The following is a 14,432-nucleotide window of genomic DNA, read 5'->3' on the forward strand; positions in this document are numbered from 1 at the left end:
GCCTTTTGTAAATTGAATTGTTGAAATTAGGATAAAAGTGTTGGAAATTGAAGTAGAAATGCATAAACAGTGAGCTACAATTGTAGGATTGAGCCATGAACCTAGATCTAAGAAATGCTAGTAGATTCAAACTTGTTCCCCGAAAGAGCTCCCAAAATGTCGGGACTATGGTGCTTGTTGTCTTGGTCTTTTGAACTTTTCTCACTCCAAAGGGGGATTGATTCGTCACCGTAAATAATGCTTATTCTAAAGATCACAGCTCCATACCTATTTCCTACACATATAAAGAAAGGGAAATAGGTTGGGAATAGGGGTTGACTAAGTCAAACCTCGGTTTAGGAATTAACCTTAAATGAAATATTGTAAATACTAAAATAAATAATGGAAAAATATACCTCAAAACCGCAATGACTGATAATGATGCTTTGTTTCTTGAATGTAACCACATATGTTGTATGAAATGGCATGAACATGACAAAACCCTAATCACACACACATGCTTACATATGAATGATGTAATGTTGCTCCACAATGGATAAATGAAGAATATGTGGCCTTGAAGATCTTTTGAAATGCTTGATGATGAATGCTTCAATGCTTGAATGATAGATTGCTTGAATACGGATTGATTGGACGCCTTATGATTCTCTTGTTATTATGAAATGAGAGGGATGAACGTCCTTTTATACTTGCTCGTCGAAAAATATCTTAATTTTCCAACATAAGCCGACATGGAGATCACATTCCCGCTAGCTCATTGTGACCATTAAGGGGGCCAAAGTAAGGTTCTAATTGAGAGGACCAAGGCACCACACCCTAGTCCTACCCCATTTGAGGGTCAAAACCAAGAGGCCATGTGATGTGCAAAGAGAAAAAGGAGGCTAGATTTGAATGGTATGAGCATAATAAGGTCCTAGTCTAGCTTAGGGACATGAACCCTAAGATGAGGTCCCAAATGTGGACTAAATTGTAAGGGAGTGCAATTTAGGATGCTACAATTGTAAAACCACAAATTTGAGGACACTCCCTAGTACAAGTGTTTATCAATTCATGTAATAAATTAACAATTATTAGTTATCAACTGACTTTACAAAATTCATTTCCATCCATAATCTACATTTATTGTCACCTCAATATCTATCTTTATTTTTATCGTTAATTCAATCTCAAGGCTTGAATAAGGAGCAAGAAATTTGAGTTCTACAATGCTCTTTACTGTCATCTTTAATTTCCTTACATCAAATACCGCCAAATGAACAATTTTAGTATGACCAAAGACACATTTCTCTAGAGGATAAGACAATATTAATTAGGATGAGATAACTCCTCTATACCTCTATTTTGTTCTATATGCTCAATTTTTCAAACTTCAACCATTAATCATAACCAATCCATAATCCAATCTCAAATCCCAAATATTAGTTCTCTATCACAACAATAATTTGCATATCATAACTTTTCCAAATCTTTTAATTTATTTAAATTGAATACATATTTTATTTGTCTCTATGAATGTAGATAGTTATATTATCGAACACAACTATTATGAAGCACGAGCTTTAGGCTGAACTTCTTGGGCTAAGAGTTAAATATTAAGGAGTATTTGCCAAATATACCTGGATAACAATCCTCACCTCATCCCTTATGATATCAAAACCTCAATATTTTATAAAATTGTATTTTCCTACCATTCAAAGCACATCTTTGGCAGTTGAGATGGCAAAGTGGCAAGAACAAAGGCTCAATTTTTGACTTCAACACATCCAACAATAGGAGTTTCAGGTCTGCTTGAGGCTCAAGACCCCATTTGTCAGCCAACAGAGTTTGAATACCAAACTTCTGAAGACCTTTCCACTGACAAGTTCACACCATATGTTAGCCTTTCAATGCCAATGTCTTCTACGTATTAGTCAATATAACAGCTGACAAATCAAGTCATTGGTCAAAAATGTCGGTTAGTGCTCTCCTATCTTCACACCTCATTAGACTGCAAAAAATGATAACCAGGGAAAAATGAAATCATCCTTAAATTCTCTTGTAGGATTTTCGTATTCAGGGCCATATTCAAATTGTGCACAATCCCACCATGGAAAGGCCTTTCAGGGTTCCCTTTTCAGAGCTCTCAACCTCTTATCTCAGCCTCTTTCTCTTCCTCCTGCTGCTCACTACTAATGAAGCTGCTGAGCATTCCATCCCAGACCTGGTCTACTTAATGGCCATTAAAGAGAATCTCACAGATCCTTACCAAAAGCTCCATAATTGGAACAGTAGCAGTTCTCCTTGCACTTTTAATGGGGTTAAATGTGACAAGAGCAGCACCCATGTCATGGAACTTGATCTCGGAAGCTTCAGCCTTGAAGGGTCATTTCCAACTGCTGTTTGCAACCTCCAAAATATTACATTCCTATCACTGGCAAACAACTCAATCATGGGGGAGGTGCCCAAGGACCTAACTAACTGTGGCAATCTGAGTTATCTGAACTTATCTCAAAATCTTCTTATAGGCGCCCTTCCTGATTTTATCTCGGAGCTATCAAGTCTGGAAGTGCTGGATTTATCAAGCAACAATTTTTCTGGTCCAATTCCTTTGGATTTTGCTCGATTAGGAAAATTACAGACGCTTGATCTGTACTACAATCTGTTGGGAGGAAATATTCCTAGTTTTCTGGGCAATTTAACAAACTTGGTGCATCTAAGATTGACCCAAAATCCTTTTGACAGTGGCGTTATTCCACCAGAGATTGGAAACATGATAAAGCTGCAGCAGATATGGCTAAGGCAGTGTAATCTAACAGGGGAAATTCCAGATTCCTTTGGTGGATTATCAGAACTTCAGAAATTGGATGTTTCTCAAAATAATCTAACAGGGCTTTGGCCTGGGTGGACTAGCAACCTTGTGAAACTAACAAGTTTGCAGATGTACACGAATAGACTTGGTGGTGGTATTCCAGCAGACATTGGCAAGATGAGCTCTTTGGAAATGCTAGATGTTTCGGGCAATATGCTCACAGGATCACTTCCGGACAGTTTGGGGAATTTAGGTAAGTTGACATCTTTGCACCTAATGAATAATCAATTGACTGGAGCGATTCCTGCTAGTCTTGAAAATTTAACTATGCTAAGGGATTTGTCATTGTTTAAGAATTCTCTCCATGGAGAAATTCCTCAGAAGCTTGGGAGAAATACCCAGTTGGAGATATTTGACTTATCTGAAAATCAATTAAGTGGCCCATTACCATCACATCTTTGCAATGGGGGAAAACTGTCATCTTTGCATGTATTCAGTAATACGCTCAATGGAAGCGTCTCAGAATATGGGAATTGCACAACCCTTGTTAGGCTTAGGCTGTCAAAGAATCAGTTCAGTGGAGAAGTTCCAAAAGATTTATGGGGATTTCCAGGACTTGAATTGGTAGAACTCAGCAGTAATAGATTTGAAGGAAGCATTCCCACAGATATTAGGAATGCCAAATCTCTTTCAAAATTGGCAATTGATGACAATGAATTCTCAGGTGAGCTTCCAGTTGAGATTGGTATGGCAAGCTCTTTGTCTTCTTTTAATGCAAGCAATAATAATTTTTCTGGAAGATTGCCAGATATATTTGATAGATTGCATCAAATTGAGATATTGGATCTATCACGAAACTCACTTTCAGGAGCAATTTTTCCTTCAATTGGATCTGTGTGGACTCTTGCACTGATTAATCTGAAGGCAAATCATTTTTCTGGTGAAATTCCTACACAGATTGGTAATCTCCAAAGCCTAACATACCTAGACCTATCAGAGAATCATCTTACTAATAAGGTCCCTGCATCCTTAGGGAACCTTCATTTGATTTTCTTCAATGTGTCAAGCAATCAGCTCTCTGGGCTAGTTCCCAGTGGCTTGATTAAATACAAGAGAGCATTTTTGGAAAATCCCAAGCTCTGTGGTGACGGCTTTGCAGACATTAAACCATGTACTTCTAAAAGAGGGTATTTGAAAATAGTGGTCCTTACTGGTTGCTTTTTCACTGCATCTGTAGTTTTGGTTGTTGGTCTGTGGTGTTTCTATAAAAGGCGTTCCAAGCTTCATCCCAGAGTGATTAATAAGAGCACAATTGACTTTTGCCCTTCCAAGGTAGTGTCCTTTCGCAAGCTGGTTTTTCATGAGCATGAAATTGTGAACTCCCTGAGTGAGGCCAACGTGATTGGCACTGGTGGAGCTGGAAAAGTGTATAAGATAATTCTGGGTAATGGTGAGACAGTGGCTGTTAAGAGGCTTCCTGGCAGCACAAAGACAGGGGACTCAGAGTTTGACAGTGGATTCAAAGCAGAAATTGAGACTTTAGGCGTAATTCGGCACAAAAACATTGTCAAGCTCTGGGGTGGTATCTCTTTGTCAGATTCCAACCTGCTAATCTATGAATACATGTCCAATGGAAGCATCGGAAATATGCTTCATGATCAGAAACCATGTAGCCTTGACTGGCCTACAAGGTACATGATTGCTTTAGATTCAGCTCAAGGCCTTGCTTATCTTCACTATGATTGCAACCCTCCTATCATTCATTGTGACATAAAATCAAACAATATCTTGCTGGATGAGGAACTTCATGCTCGTGTGGCCGATTTTGGCCTGGCTAAGATCTTGAGAAAATGCAATAAAGGATATGAGACGGTGTTTGCAGTTGCAGGGTCTTACGGGTACATTGCACCAGGTAAGCAGAACTAAGTAAGCTTGATTTCGTTTCTGTTTTCAATCTGCCCATAATCTCAAGATCTATTTTTACCCTTCATTGCATGCGACCATAGCTTTAGGTTTGTCAGAAAAACTAGCAATAATCCACCAGTAAGGCATGTATATTGAGATGAGACCAGTAGATCCCTGAACATAATGTCAACCATTTACAATATCATTTTGAACTGTTAAGTTGTCATTGCTAGCGTCACAACTTGAATGGACTAGCTCTACTTTTTCTAGAATGCACAGCTGTAAGTCACGCAGGTTTTTGAAAGAGAATATGTTGGATCTTGCAACACACTATTCTAAAGATATCTTAAGTACCATTATCAAATGCAAAATAGCGCAGTAAAAGTCCAGCTCATTCAGTGGAGGAGTAGGTCTTGGATTTAGGTCTATTGCATCCACAAATCTCAACATGGTATCAGAGTGGGGATTCTCCAAATTGCAATTAGCAATTCAAGAGATGATCTGAAAGTCCCTTGCTATTAGAGCTGTGAGAAGACCTGAAAATCCCTTGCTATTAAAGCAGTGAGAGGACCTGAAAGTTCTCTGCTCTAAAAAAGGAGACATTGAACATTGCAATTCAGAAATATAGAGAGGTCTTGAAAGTCCCATGGGGAGCATGAGTAAAGACTTCTTAAAGACCTTGTTTAAGTTTATCCTGATTATTTTATCTGTTGATACATGAGAGACTTGTCATACTTCATTCATGTTTCTCTCGTTTTGCAGAGGTTTCTTACTCACCGAAGGTTACAGCAAAAAATGATGTCTATAGCTTTGGAGTGGTGCTCTTGGAGTTGGTGACTTCTAGGCGGCCTGTCGATCCATCTTATGGTGAAGGTGCCAACATTGTCAAGTGGGTTAACAGGATGCTTGAGAAGGAGAATGGTTTAGAAGAGATTCTAGATCATCAAATATCTGAGATATATAAGGACTCAGTTCTGGCTGTGCTTAGAATTGCTCTTGATTGTACCAATTCTTTGCCTTTCAACAGGCCTAATATGAGGCATGTCATTTGGATGTTGCAGTCTGCAAATCCAAACGGTAAAACAAGGACATTAACAACCGAGCCAATAGGCAATGAGCCTGATACTATTCATCTCTAATATCTTGAAGGATTCAATAAATCAGACCCAGTTTATCGAAGAGATGTAGGTTTGCATTACAAGCTGAAGCAGAGTCATAGATGCAGAGCTTGTTGATGAAAGAAGCAAAGTTGTACCATCAATTTGATACTTAGGTATGTTCTGTTCCATCAATTTGACGGTTGTGTTCATGTTTCTGCAACATGGGTTATGCACACTGCTAAATTTTGACAAATGCTTGGACAATGCCAGTGCTATGCATAATACATATATTAGCACTTCCATGTTGCAAACTGCAAATTAGGTTTTAGGTCTCAGTGAGCTTAGATTTTGTAAATTGAACTTAAAAATTGCAATGCTGTAACGCTGTTTGATGGGTTCTTATGCCTTATTTGAAGCTTGAAATTAATATATACAGTCCGAATTTTTGTGACATCTTTCATAACTAGTTCTGAGAAATATTGAAGTGTTTTTTGTAAGAAAAATTTTCAATTACGACGTAGAATCTTCCAACTTCATCAACAGATGAAAGATCCATTAACAATAATAAAACATTTTTTTTTATCAATCACCCATTTCCTTGAAATACAATTCTAAACTACCCATTTTTCTTGAAACAAAATAAAATAGGAGGAGTTTTCTCCATTTTAAAACCTGCTGCAGAATCTCTCCATTGCAATCTTCCCCGGACCTTTGATTGGAATCATTCGCAAACATTGTCTTTTTGTTAGAATACACCAAAATTGTCAACTAAAGCAATATTTTGGAAGACTTTCTCAACCTGTAAATTTATTTTTCAACCTGTAACATACAAGATTTCTGAGGAAATTTAGCAACTCGAGGCAGTTCTATCAATATATACCCTCCAGTTAATGGACATCTTTAATTTTTTATTTAAAAACTTAACTACTAGTTTATATGGTTTTCTTGTCATTATATATATGCTAGCATACCTGTCTTAAAAGAATATATGTAAAGTAGGTCAAGATCTTATATTTATTCATTATTCTATTTAAAATATTATTATATTATTATATATTTATTAAACTATTAGTCAAAGCAAAAAAATCTATTAAAATTACATCATTATTATCATATTATCATATCATTATATTTTTATTTTTCTTATCATTGAGAAAACAGTGGATTTTATCTAGAAGCACTTTTCAATCCCACTCAAAATATGTCTTATCTTATTCATATATAGTTAGTATATATATTTCATAACAATTATAATCTTTATCTCTGCTTGATTAGATAAAGAGTTATTTGGAAAAGTATTTTATAATCCTGTTTGTACAACTAATCCATTTGTACACCACATTTTCATTCCCCCTAAACTCTTTTTTTTATTATTTTTTAATTTTACTTTTTTTTTTAAATTTTGGATGAAACCTTTGGAATGGATCTTTCAATATTTGCTATCTCATCTAAAGACATCCCTCTTGTGGGCATTGAGAAATAGTACTCATATCCTACAAGTTTCATGCAACAATAAAAGAGCCTAATTCATTTAAGATTATGCTTTTGATGGATGCTCCTATTTTAGTAGAAGATGGGAGTATGTTGGCAATTATTTTTTGATTTGGACAAAACAGTTATTGTGCAAACACAATGTCAAGAATGCATCAATGCTCTCTAGTACAATATTGAAGTTAGAGATGGATCCTTAGCATGTCAATGGAATGATGGTTGAGTTAAAGTGATAGATCAAGAAGAAAAGATGATTTTAAAACAATATGTTATTATTATTTTTTTATTTTTTTAATAATGAGGAGTTTGTCGAAGTTCAATTAAAGATAGTTTTACCAAAATTAAATTTTGGCCATGGTTGTCGTTTTTGTAGGGGAGGGCCCATCTTCCTTGGACCCTGACCCCCCCTGCTCATCTGCAACTGTGTCCAGACATGGCACTCGTGCTTGGTTCTCAAAATGTTGGGTGGGTTCCTTTGGTCGGGGATTCTATCGTGGAGGTTTGCAATGCAGCTTTGCACGAGGTTCGCTCTCATGAGGAGAAATCGCATGTGGCCACTAGCTTGGATTCACATAATCTGGATCCCAAGACTGACAAAGTGGGGTCATCGTCTGGGGAGGCTCATGCGAGCACTTGGAAATGCACTCTTGTTGGAAATCCCAAGACAGTGTTGTCGACTCAGCAGTCAAAGGTCACTGTTGGTGAGGATGGTCCTAAAATTTGTCTCCCCAACAATGTTATGGATAATATCACCTCCTCCCTACACCTCTGCTTGGTGGGGAGATTCTTGGCCTTCAGACCAATGATCAACATGGTTAGAAGATGGGCTGGTTCGAGATGGAAACTAAAAGGTAGTGTCTATGTCTCAGCTATGTCAGGTGGGCTCTTTTTATTCAAGTTCAGGGCTGAAGAAGACTTTATTTTTATCATCTCTAGTTCGTGGTCCTATGGCAAACACTGCTTGGCCCTCTCAAAGTGGAAGTCGAGGTTTGACCCTAGTGCTGATCTCCTCAGACTTGCTCCAGTTTGTATCAGACTCATTGGCTTCCCTTTAGAATTCTGGGACAATACCATTTTCAGATGGGTTGGCAATTCTTTTGGCCAGTTCGTTGTTGCTGACAATGTGATGATGCAGAAGTCCAGACTCGTTTATGCTTGCCTCTATGTGAATATGGTTGTCAACAACACCCTCCCTCACTTCGTCTCTCTCAAATCAAAATGGGGAAAATGGACACAAGCTATTATCTATGAGAATGCCTCCCTTTATTGCCAAAGATGTGGAAAGCATGGCCATGTGATAGCTAACTGTCTGGCCCCTCTGCCTCCGGAAGCCAAACAAAAGGAGAAATTTTCCTCCTCGGGAATTATCAATGAGGATCCGATGCAGGATGTTCCTCCCCCTTGCCCCCCGGTCACTGACAAGGTTGAGGACTCGGTTAAGGACTCGATGGAAATGAACAATTCTCAAGTCCCTGTTGAGGACGACTACCCCTTCCTAGAGGGTATTCTTAATATAATGAAGACCCCTGACCCCAAGCGCCCACCCCCCCCCCACTCCTCGGGGAACTTCTTGGGTCTAGAACTAGAAGAGGGGGAGATTTCTCGGAGGGAGGAAGAACAAGAAGGACTGAAAGTCAAGGATAGCTTCAGGGAGAAGAAGGGGAATAAGGAGGTTACCCCCAATGTGCTTAAAATGCTAAATCCCAATACTATTGGGGACGATGGGAGGGGTATGTGGTGTGTTGGGGCTACCCCCACGCCCCTCAAAGGGAACGACCTGGGTCCGATTCCTCCTTCTACTGCTTCTTGTGCGGATTCCTCTGGGGAGATCATTGGAACCTTTTTCTCCCAAGGTAGTCAATCAACCCCATCTTCGCCTATTGAAAAAGAGAAAGAAGAATGGCAAGAACAAAAAAGAAAGACTAGAGGAAATAGGAAGGCGGATGTAGGTACTAGCTCTAAACCAGACATACCTTCTGAGAGGACCCTCAGAACAAAGGCAATGGCCAGAGAAATTGCCAGTGGGCGGCAATTAACTCTGGAGACATCTTAAAAAGGCAAGAAATGAAGTTCCTTTCTTGGAACTTAAGGGGCTTTAACAACCCTCAAAAGTAGTATTCTCTTAAGAAATGCATTATAACCAATAAGGTTGATATCATTTTAATTTAGGAAGTGAAAATGACCTATCAAAACTTTGCTTCTCTTGTGGACAATTTGTGGCCTGGTGTTGCCTTCTATTATAGTGAGGCGGAAGGCGCTTCGGGTGGTGTGGCGACTCTCTAGAATAAAAGTAAGTTGGATGGGACCGTTGTTTCCTTTTCTCATAGCTTTCTTGCCATAAGGTTTACTTTGAATAACTTTTCTTGGTACCTTTTCAATATATATGCTCCCAATACTAGAAATGGTTGGGCCCTGGTCTGAGAGGAAATCTCTATCTTCATGGTTGATAACAAGGAGGCCACGTTCATGATCGCTAGTGACTTCAACACCCCTCTTTATCCCTCGAAAAAGTTGGGTGGTCTAACTAATTACAGTGATAGAATGCTTGACTTTGCTGACTTCATTAGGAAAAATGACTTGTTAGACCTAGATCTTCAAGGGAATCCCTTCACCTAGTCTAACAACAGAAAAGGCTCTAATCTTATTCAGGTCATGCTGGATAGATTTTTGGTCTCAGCTAAGTGGGACCTCAATAACAATCCCTCTCTCATGAACCTCCCTCGCACTATTTTTGACCATTTCCCTATCCTCCTTTCTTGGGCTGATAGGCCGGTCTCAAGCCCCATACCTTTTAGGTATGAGATTATGTGGCACTCTCATCCGGAGTTTAAACAGTGCATCCAAAATTGGTGGAACACCCCTATTCAAGGTTCTTCTATGTTTAGAGTTTCCAAAAAGCTAGAAATAATTAAGAGGGAGGTCAGAGCTTGGAATAGATCCTCTTTTGGAGATATCTTTAAGAGAAAGAAGGAGATTGAATCTAAACTGGACCAACTCCACAAAGATTTTGTTGAGGGGGACACCTCTATGGATATCTACAAAGAGGAGGAACGATGGAGGCAAAAATGAAAAGACATTATGGGCCTCAAAGAGATCTACTGGAGGCAAAGATCCAGAATCCAATGGCTAATTAAGGGGGACAAGAACACTTCCTTCTTCCACAAGTCAGCTTCGAAGCATAAGAGGAGAAACACCATCCGCTCCTTACTCAATGACAAGAATGAAGAATTGGTGGGGACTAACGAGATTGGGCAATGGGCCTCACATTTCTTCACTAATGCTTACATTACTGACATGGTGAGAGAACCTACTGAATTATGTGATAAGTTGCTCAATCTTATCCCTCCTAACCTGAATGATGCTGACAATGAGCTACTAATGTGTCAAGTTACCGAAGAGGAAGTTAAAGAGGCAGTTTTTGCTATGGCTACCTATAAGGCCCCAGGCCCCGATGGCTTCCTCTCGACCTTCTTTTAGGCGTTTTGGGAGATTGTGAAGTATGATTTGATCAAAGCCACCAGGGATTTCATTCGTACGAGGAACCTTCTGAAGAAATTGAATAATACTTTCATTGTGTTGGTTCCCAAAGTTCCTGATCCAAAGCTTATAATTGATTTCTGTCCTATCAGTCTGTGTAATTTGGTTTACAAGATCTTTTTTTAAGTTGTTGTTAACCGAATCAAACCTCTTCTTGATAGATGTATTAGCCCCTCATAGAGGGGTTTTGCTCCGGGTAGGCAGATCCTCGATGCAGTCATCACTACTCATGAAGTCATTCATTCCATGGAGAGGAGTTGCAACCCAGGTATGGATTTTAAACTTGACATCTCTAAGGCTTATGATAAAGTTAATTGGAATTTCCTATGTGTTGTACTATCCAAGCTAGGATTCTAGGAAAGATTCCTCAAAGTTATCAAGGTGGTTGTGGAAAGTGTTCACTACTCGGTGATGGTTAATGGCTCTCCTTGGGTTTTTTTCAAGGATGGGAAGGGCCTAAGGCAGGGAGATCCCCTATCACCTTATTTATTATGGTGGCTAAAGTTCTGAGCAGGAACTTCTCCCACTTGATCAGGAATAGAAGAATCTCGGGTGTGAAAGCGACTTCTACCTTTCCCCCGGTGGTTGTGCAATAATTTGTTGATGACACTTTCTTGTTTGGCCAATCCTCATTTGTTGAAGCTAAAGAATGGAAACACCTATTGGAGGATTATGTCAAGGCCTTGGGACAACTTATTAAATATAATAAGAGCAAAAAAAAGAGTTCAACACAGATAGGAATCTCCGAAGTAAGTTAATCAAAATCCTTGGATGTTGTTCTGCTAACCTCCTCAATACCTACCTGGGTCTTCCCCTCAAGATCAAGGAGGCCACTCCCTAGTTTTGGGATTCTATTCTGGAAAGAAAGCAGAAGAAACTTGCTGGCTGGACAGGCAAAACTCTACTGCTAGCAAACTCCAGCTTATGTCGGCTTCTCTTCAAGGTGTCCCTTTCTATTTTCTATCTTTATTTAAGATCTCTATTGCTATGGTTGAAAAAATTGAAAGAATCCAAAGAAGCTTTTTGTAGACTAGTATGGAGGAAAAATCTAGACTCGGTCTTGTCAACTGGGAGGTGGTTTGCAAACCCAGGTGTATGGGAGGCCTAGGGATTAGAAAAATTTCGGACCTGAATAAGGCCTTGCTGACTAAAATTGGTTGGAATCTTGCTATGGGCAGTGCTGACTGGTGTAAGATTATGCGAGTGAAGTACTTCAACCACACCCCCTTTTCTTTCCTTTTATCCTCTCATGACCTCCCTTCAGGCTCTAAAATATGGAACAACATTGTCAAAAGCCAAAAACTGCTTAAGGAAGGCTTAAAATGGCAAGTGGGCAATGGTGAGAAGATTAGATTATGGGAGGATAAACTGAATTGGTGATAGACCCTTGGCCTATACTCACTTCAGTTTCCTCATGGGGAGTCTCAAGGACTCATTGGGTCCTCTCGTGGTGAATTACATATCCCCCCTTCGTCGTTGGAAGAGGCTTGATGATGTCCTGGGGGATAACACTCATTTGAGTCATTTGGCGGGGGATCTTCAGTTGATTCTTAAGGAGGTTAGGATTCCCCTATCCCCCCATGCTGACAAGTTTTTCTGGGCAAAGAATTCCTTGGGGTCCTTTAATGTCAAGTCAGCCTACAATCTTCTCATCACTCCTACCAATGATTGCTATAGTTGGAGGAAAGTTTGGAATTTGCAGCTTATCCCCAAAAAATTTTTTTTCTTGTGGACGACTCTCCATGGGAAGATCCTAACCATTGAAAACCTTAAGAGGAGAGGCTTTCTAATGGCCAATTGGTGCGTGTTATGTAATCGTGTTGAGGAAAGTATCAATCATCTCTTTATTCATTGTCCTTTCACCTCCATGGTCTGGTACAAAGTTTTATAGAAAATCAACATCGCTTGGACCTTCTTAGAAGACCTACAATAGTTTGTCATCAACTGGGAGTGCCCTTCATCTCACCCCCCATCCAGACAATTGTGGAAACTTATCCCTCCTCATATCTGTTGGAACATCTGGAAAGAAAGGAATAAATGGATATTTTGTGATACTAACAACATTGTGGACACGGTGGTCGATATAATGGAGAAGCTTCTTAGGGAGAATGCTCTGGTCTGTAAATGGAAAAGCCCACAATTCACCCCTTTGGAGATGGATTGCAGTTAGGTTAGGAAATGGAAATTGCCAGACAACTTCCTCCACTATGACAATTCTAAAAGGTTGGAGAGATTCAACACTAGATGGTCAGCCCCTTCCCCCTCATGGTTTAAACTTAACTTTGATTGTGCCACTCGCAATGGGGTTGTGGCGAGAGGTGGAATTATAAGAGACAATTTGGGTAACTTGGGTTTGGCCTATGTTGGCAATTTTGGTTCAACCTCAAGTAACATGGATGGAGCCTTAGCACTCTTCTAGGGTCTTAAATTGGCTCTCACTATTGACTCTAAAAGATTGGTCATTGAAGGAGATTCTAAGTTGATCATTGAGACGACCAAAGGTATTTCTGGGATTAGCTGGATGATTCACAACATTCTCAAGGACATATGGTCTATGATTTTTTGGCTAGATGAATTTCATATTCAACATATTTATAGAGAGGGCAATATGGTGTTGGACTCCCTAGCTACGACGAGCATTGAGATGAAGGGTATGAGGTGCTGGAGACACTTGGCCTCTCTTTCTGATAGACAGAAATCCCTCATAGGGAGAGATCAAAACTTTCTTACCGGCCAATGACTCGCTACAGTTTATTTTACGGGTGGATATACTAGTCTATTTGGGGGACCATGATGAAGGCGGGAAAGTCAAATTTGAACTAGTTGTATTTTTCCACAGTGGCCAAGGGTGGTCCCCATTATCTGCACTGCATTGACCTGGCAATGACGTGCTTGCCCACCTGTACAAGTGATGCCGATGATTTGCAGTTGCATCCTTTAATCATTAATATGACATGCCCTATTAAGTACAATAATTATTGTTTAAACTAGAGCTTGAGAATTGTCCAAGATGAAGCTTTACGCAAGATGGCGGAGGTGATAAGAGGTGTCCTTTCGCATGCTTATTGGAGATGGAGGGTATTTGCCTTGGGAAGCACCACTACTGATAATTATTACCTCTTTTATCACACTTTGTCTAAAATTTTGTTAGCTATTCTTGCTCTTTGCGTTGGTTTCTCTCTCTCCAAGTCCATAATCTACTCAGTGATCCTTATCAAAATCACTCTGGAAGAAACAAAATTGGGGGGGGATTTAGTCCAAGTTGAGCCAGACATTATTGATGAGAACATCCACAATGACCCTTGTGTGTGGATGTATATCAAAGAAGGGGGCATTGTTCCATTCATGGAAGCTATGACTAGGTTCGATGAAAGTCTTTCCGTGCAGTTTGTTAATAGTTGGAATGATAGGAGAGTCATAATGGGTGATATCTCTTTTGAAATTAGTGAAGATGTCATAGCCTAGGCTACGGGTTTGTCTACCGAGGGAAGGAAATGGAAGAAGACTAGCAGGGTCACTGACAAAACCAACATGAATAGATTCTTCAAAAAGGGTGAGGAGCCTGTCAAGCTACGAGGGCTTTAACAAAGATTGTCTTCCTTATCCGTGGG

General features: G+C 39.6%; 1 protein-coding gene across 1 annotated transcript; it reads left to right on the forward strand.

Moving 5' to 3' along the window:
* Positions 1-1,723: 1,723 nt before the first annotated feature.
* LOC131062767 (receptor-like protein kinase HSL1) lies at positions 1,724-6,244 on the forward strand. The gene is made up of 2 exons (XM_057996496.2): positions 1,724-4,700; positions 5,456-6,244. Exons 1-2 carry the CDS (start codon positions 2,087-2,089, stop codon positions 5,830-5,832), a joined length of 2,991 nt encoding a protein of 996 aa, XP_057852479.1. The 5' UTR covers positions 1,724-2,086; the 3' UTR covers positions 5,833-6,244.
* Positions 6,245-14,432: the final 8,188 nt, after the last annotated feature.

This window comes from Cryptomeria japonica, chromosome 5 (genome assembly GCF_030272615.1).
Source record: "Cryptomeria japonica chromosome 5, Sugi_1.0, whole genome shotgun sequence".
NCBI lineage: Eukaryota > Viridiplantae > Streptophyta > Pinopsida > Cupressales > Cupressaceae > Cryptomeria > Cryptomeria japonica.

Bases quoted from the DNA above. Each gene is read 5' to 3' on its own strand.
- LOC131062767 (XM_057996496.2), top strand. From the start codon at position 2,087: ATGGAAAGGCCTTTCAGGGTTCCCTTTTCAGAGCTCTCAACCTCTTAT. The intron at 4,701-5,455 runs GTAAGCAGAACT...CTCGTTTTGCAG, and splicing joins TTACGGGTACATTGCACCAG to AGGTTTCTTACTCACCGAAG.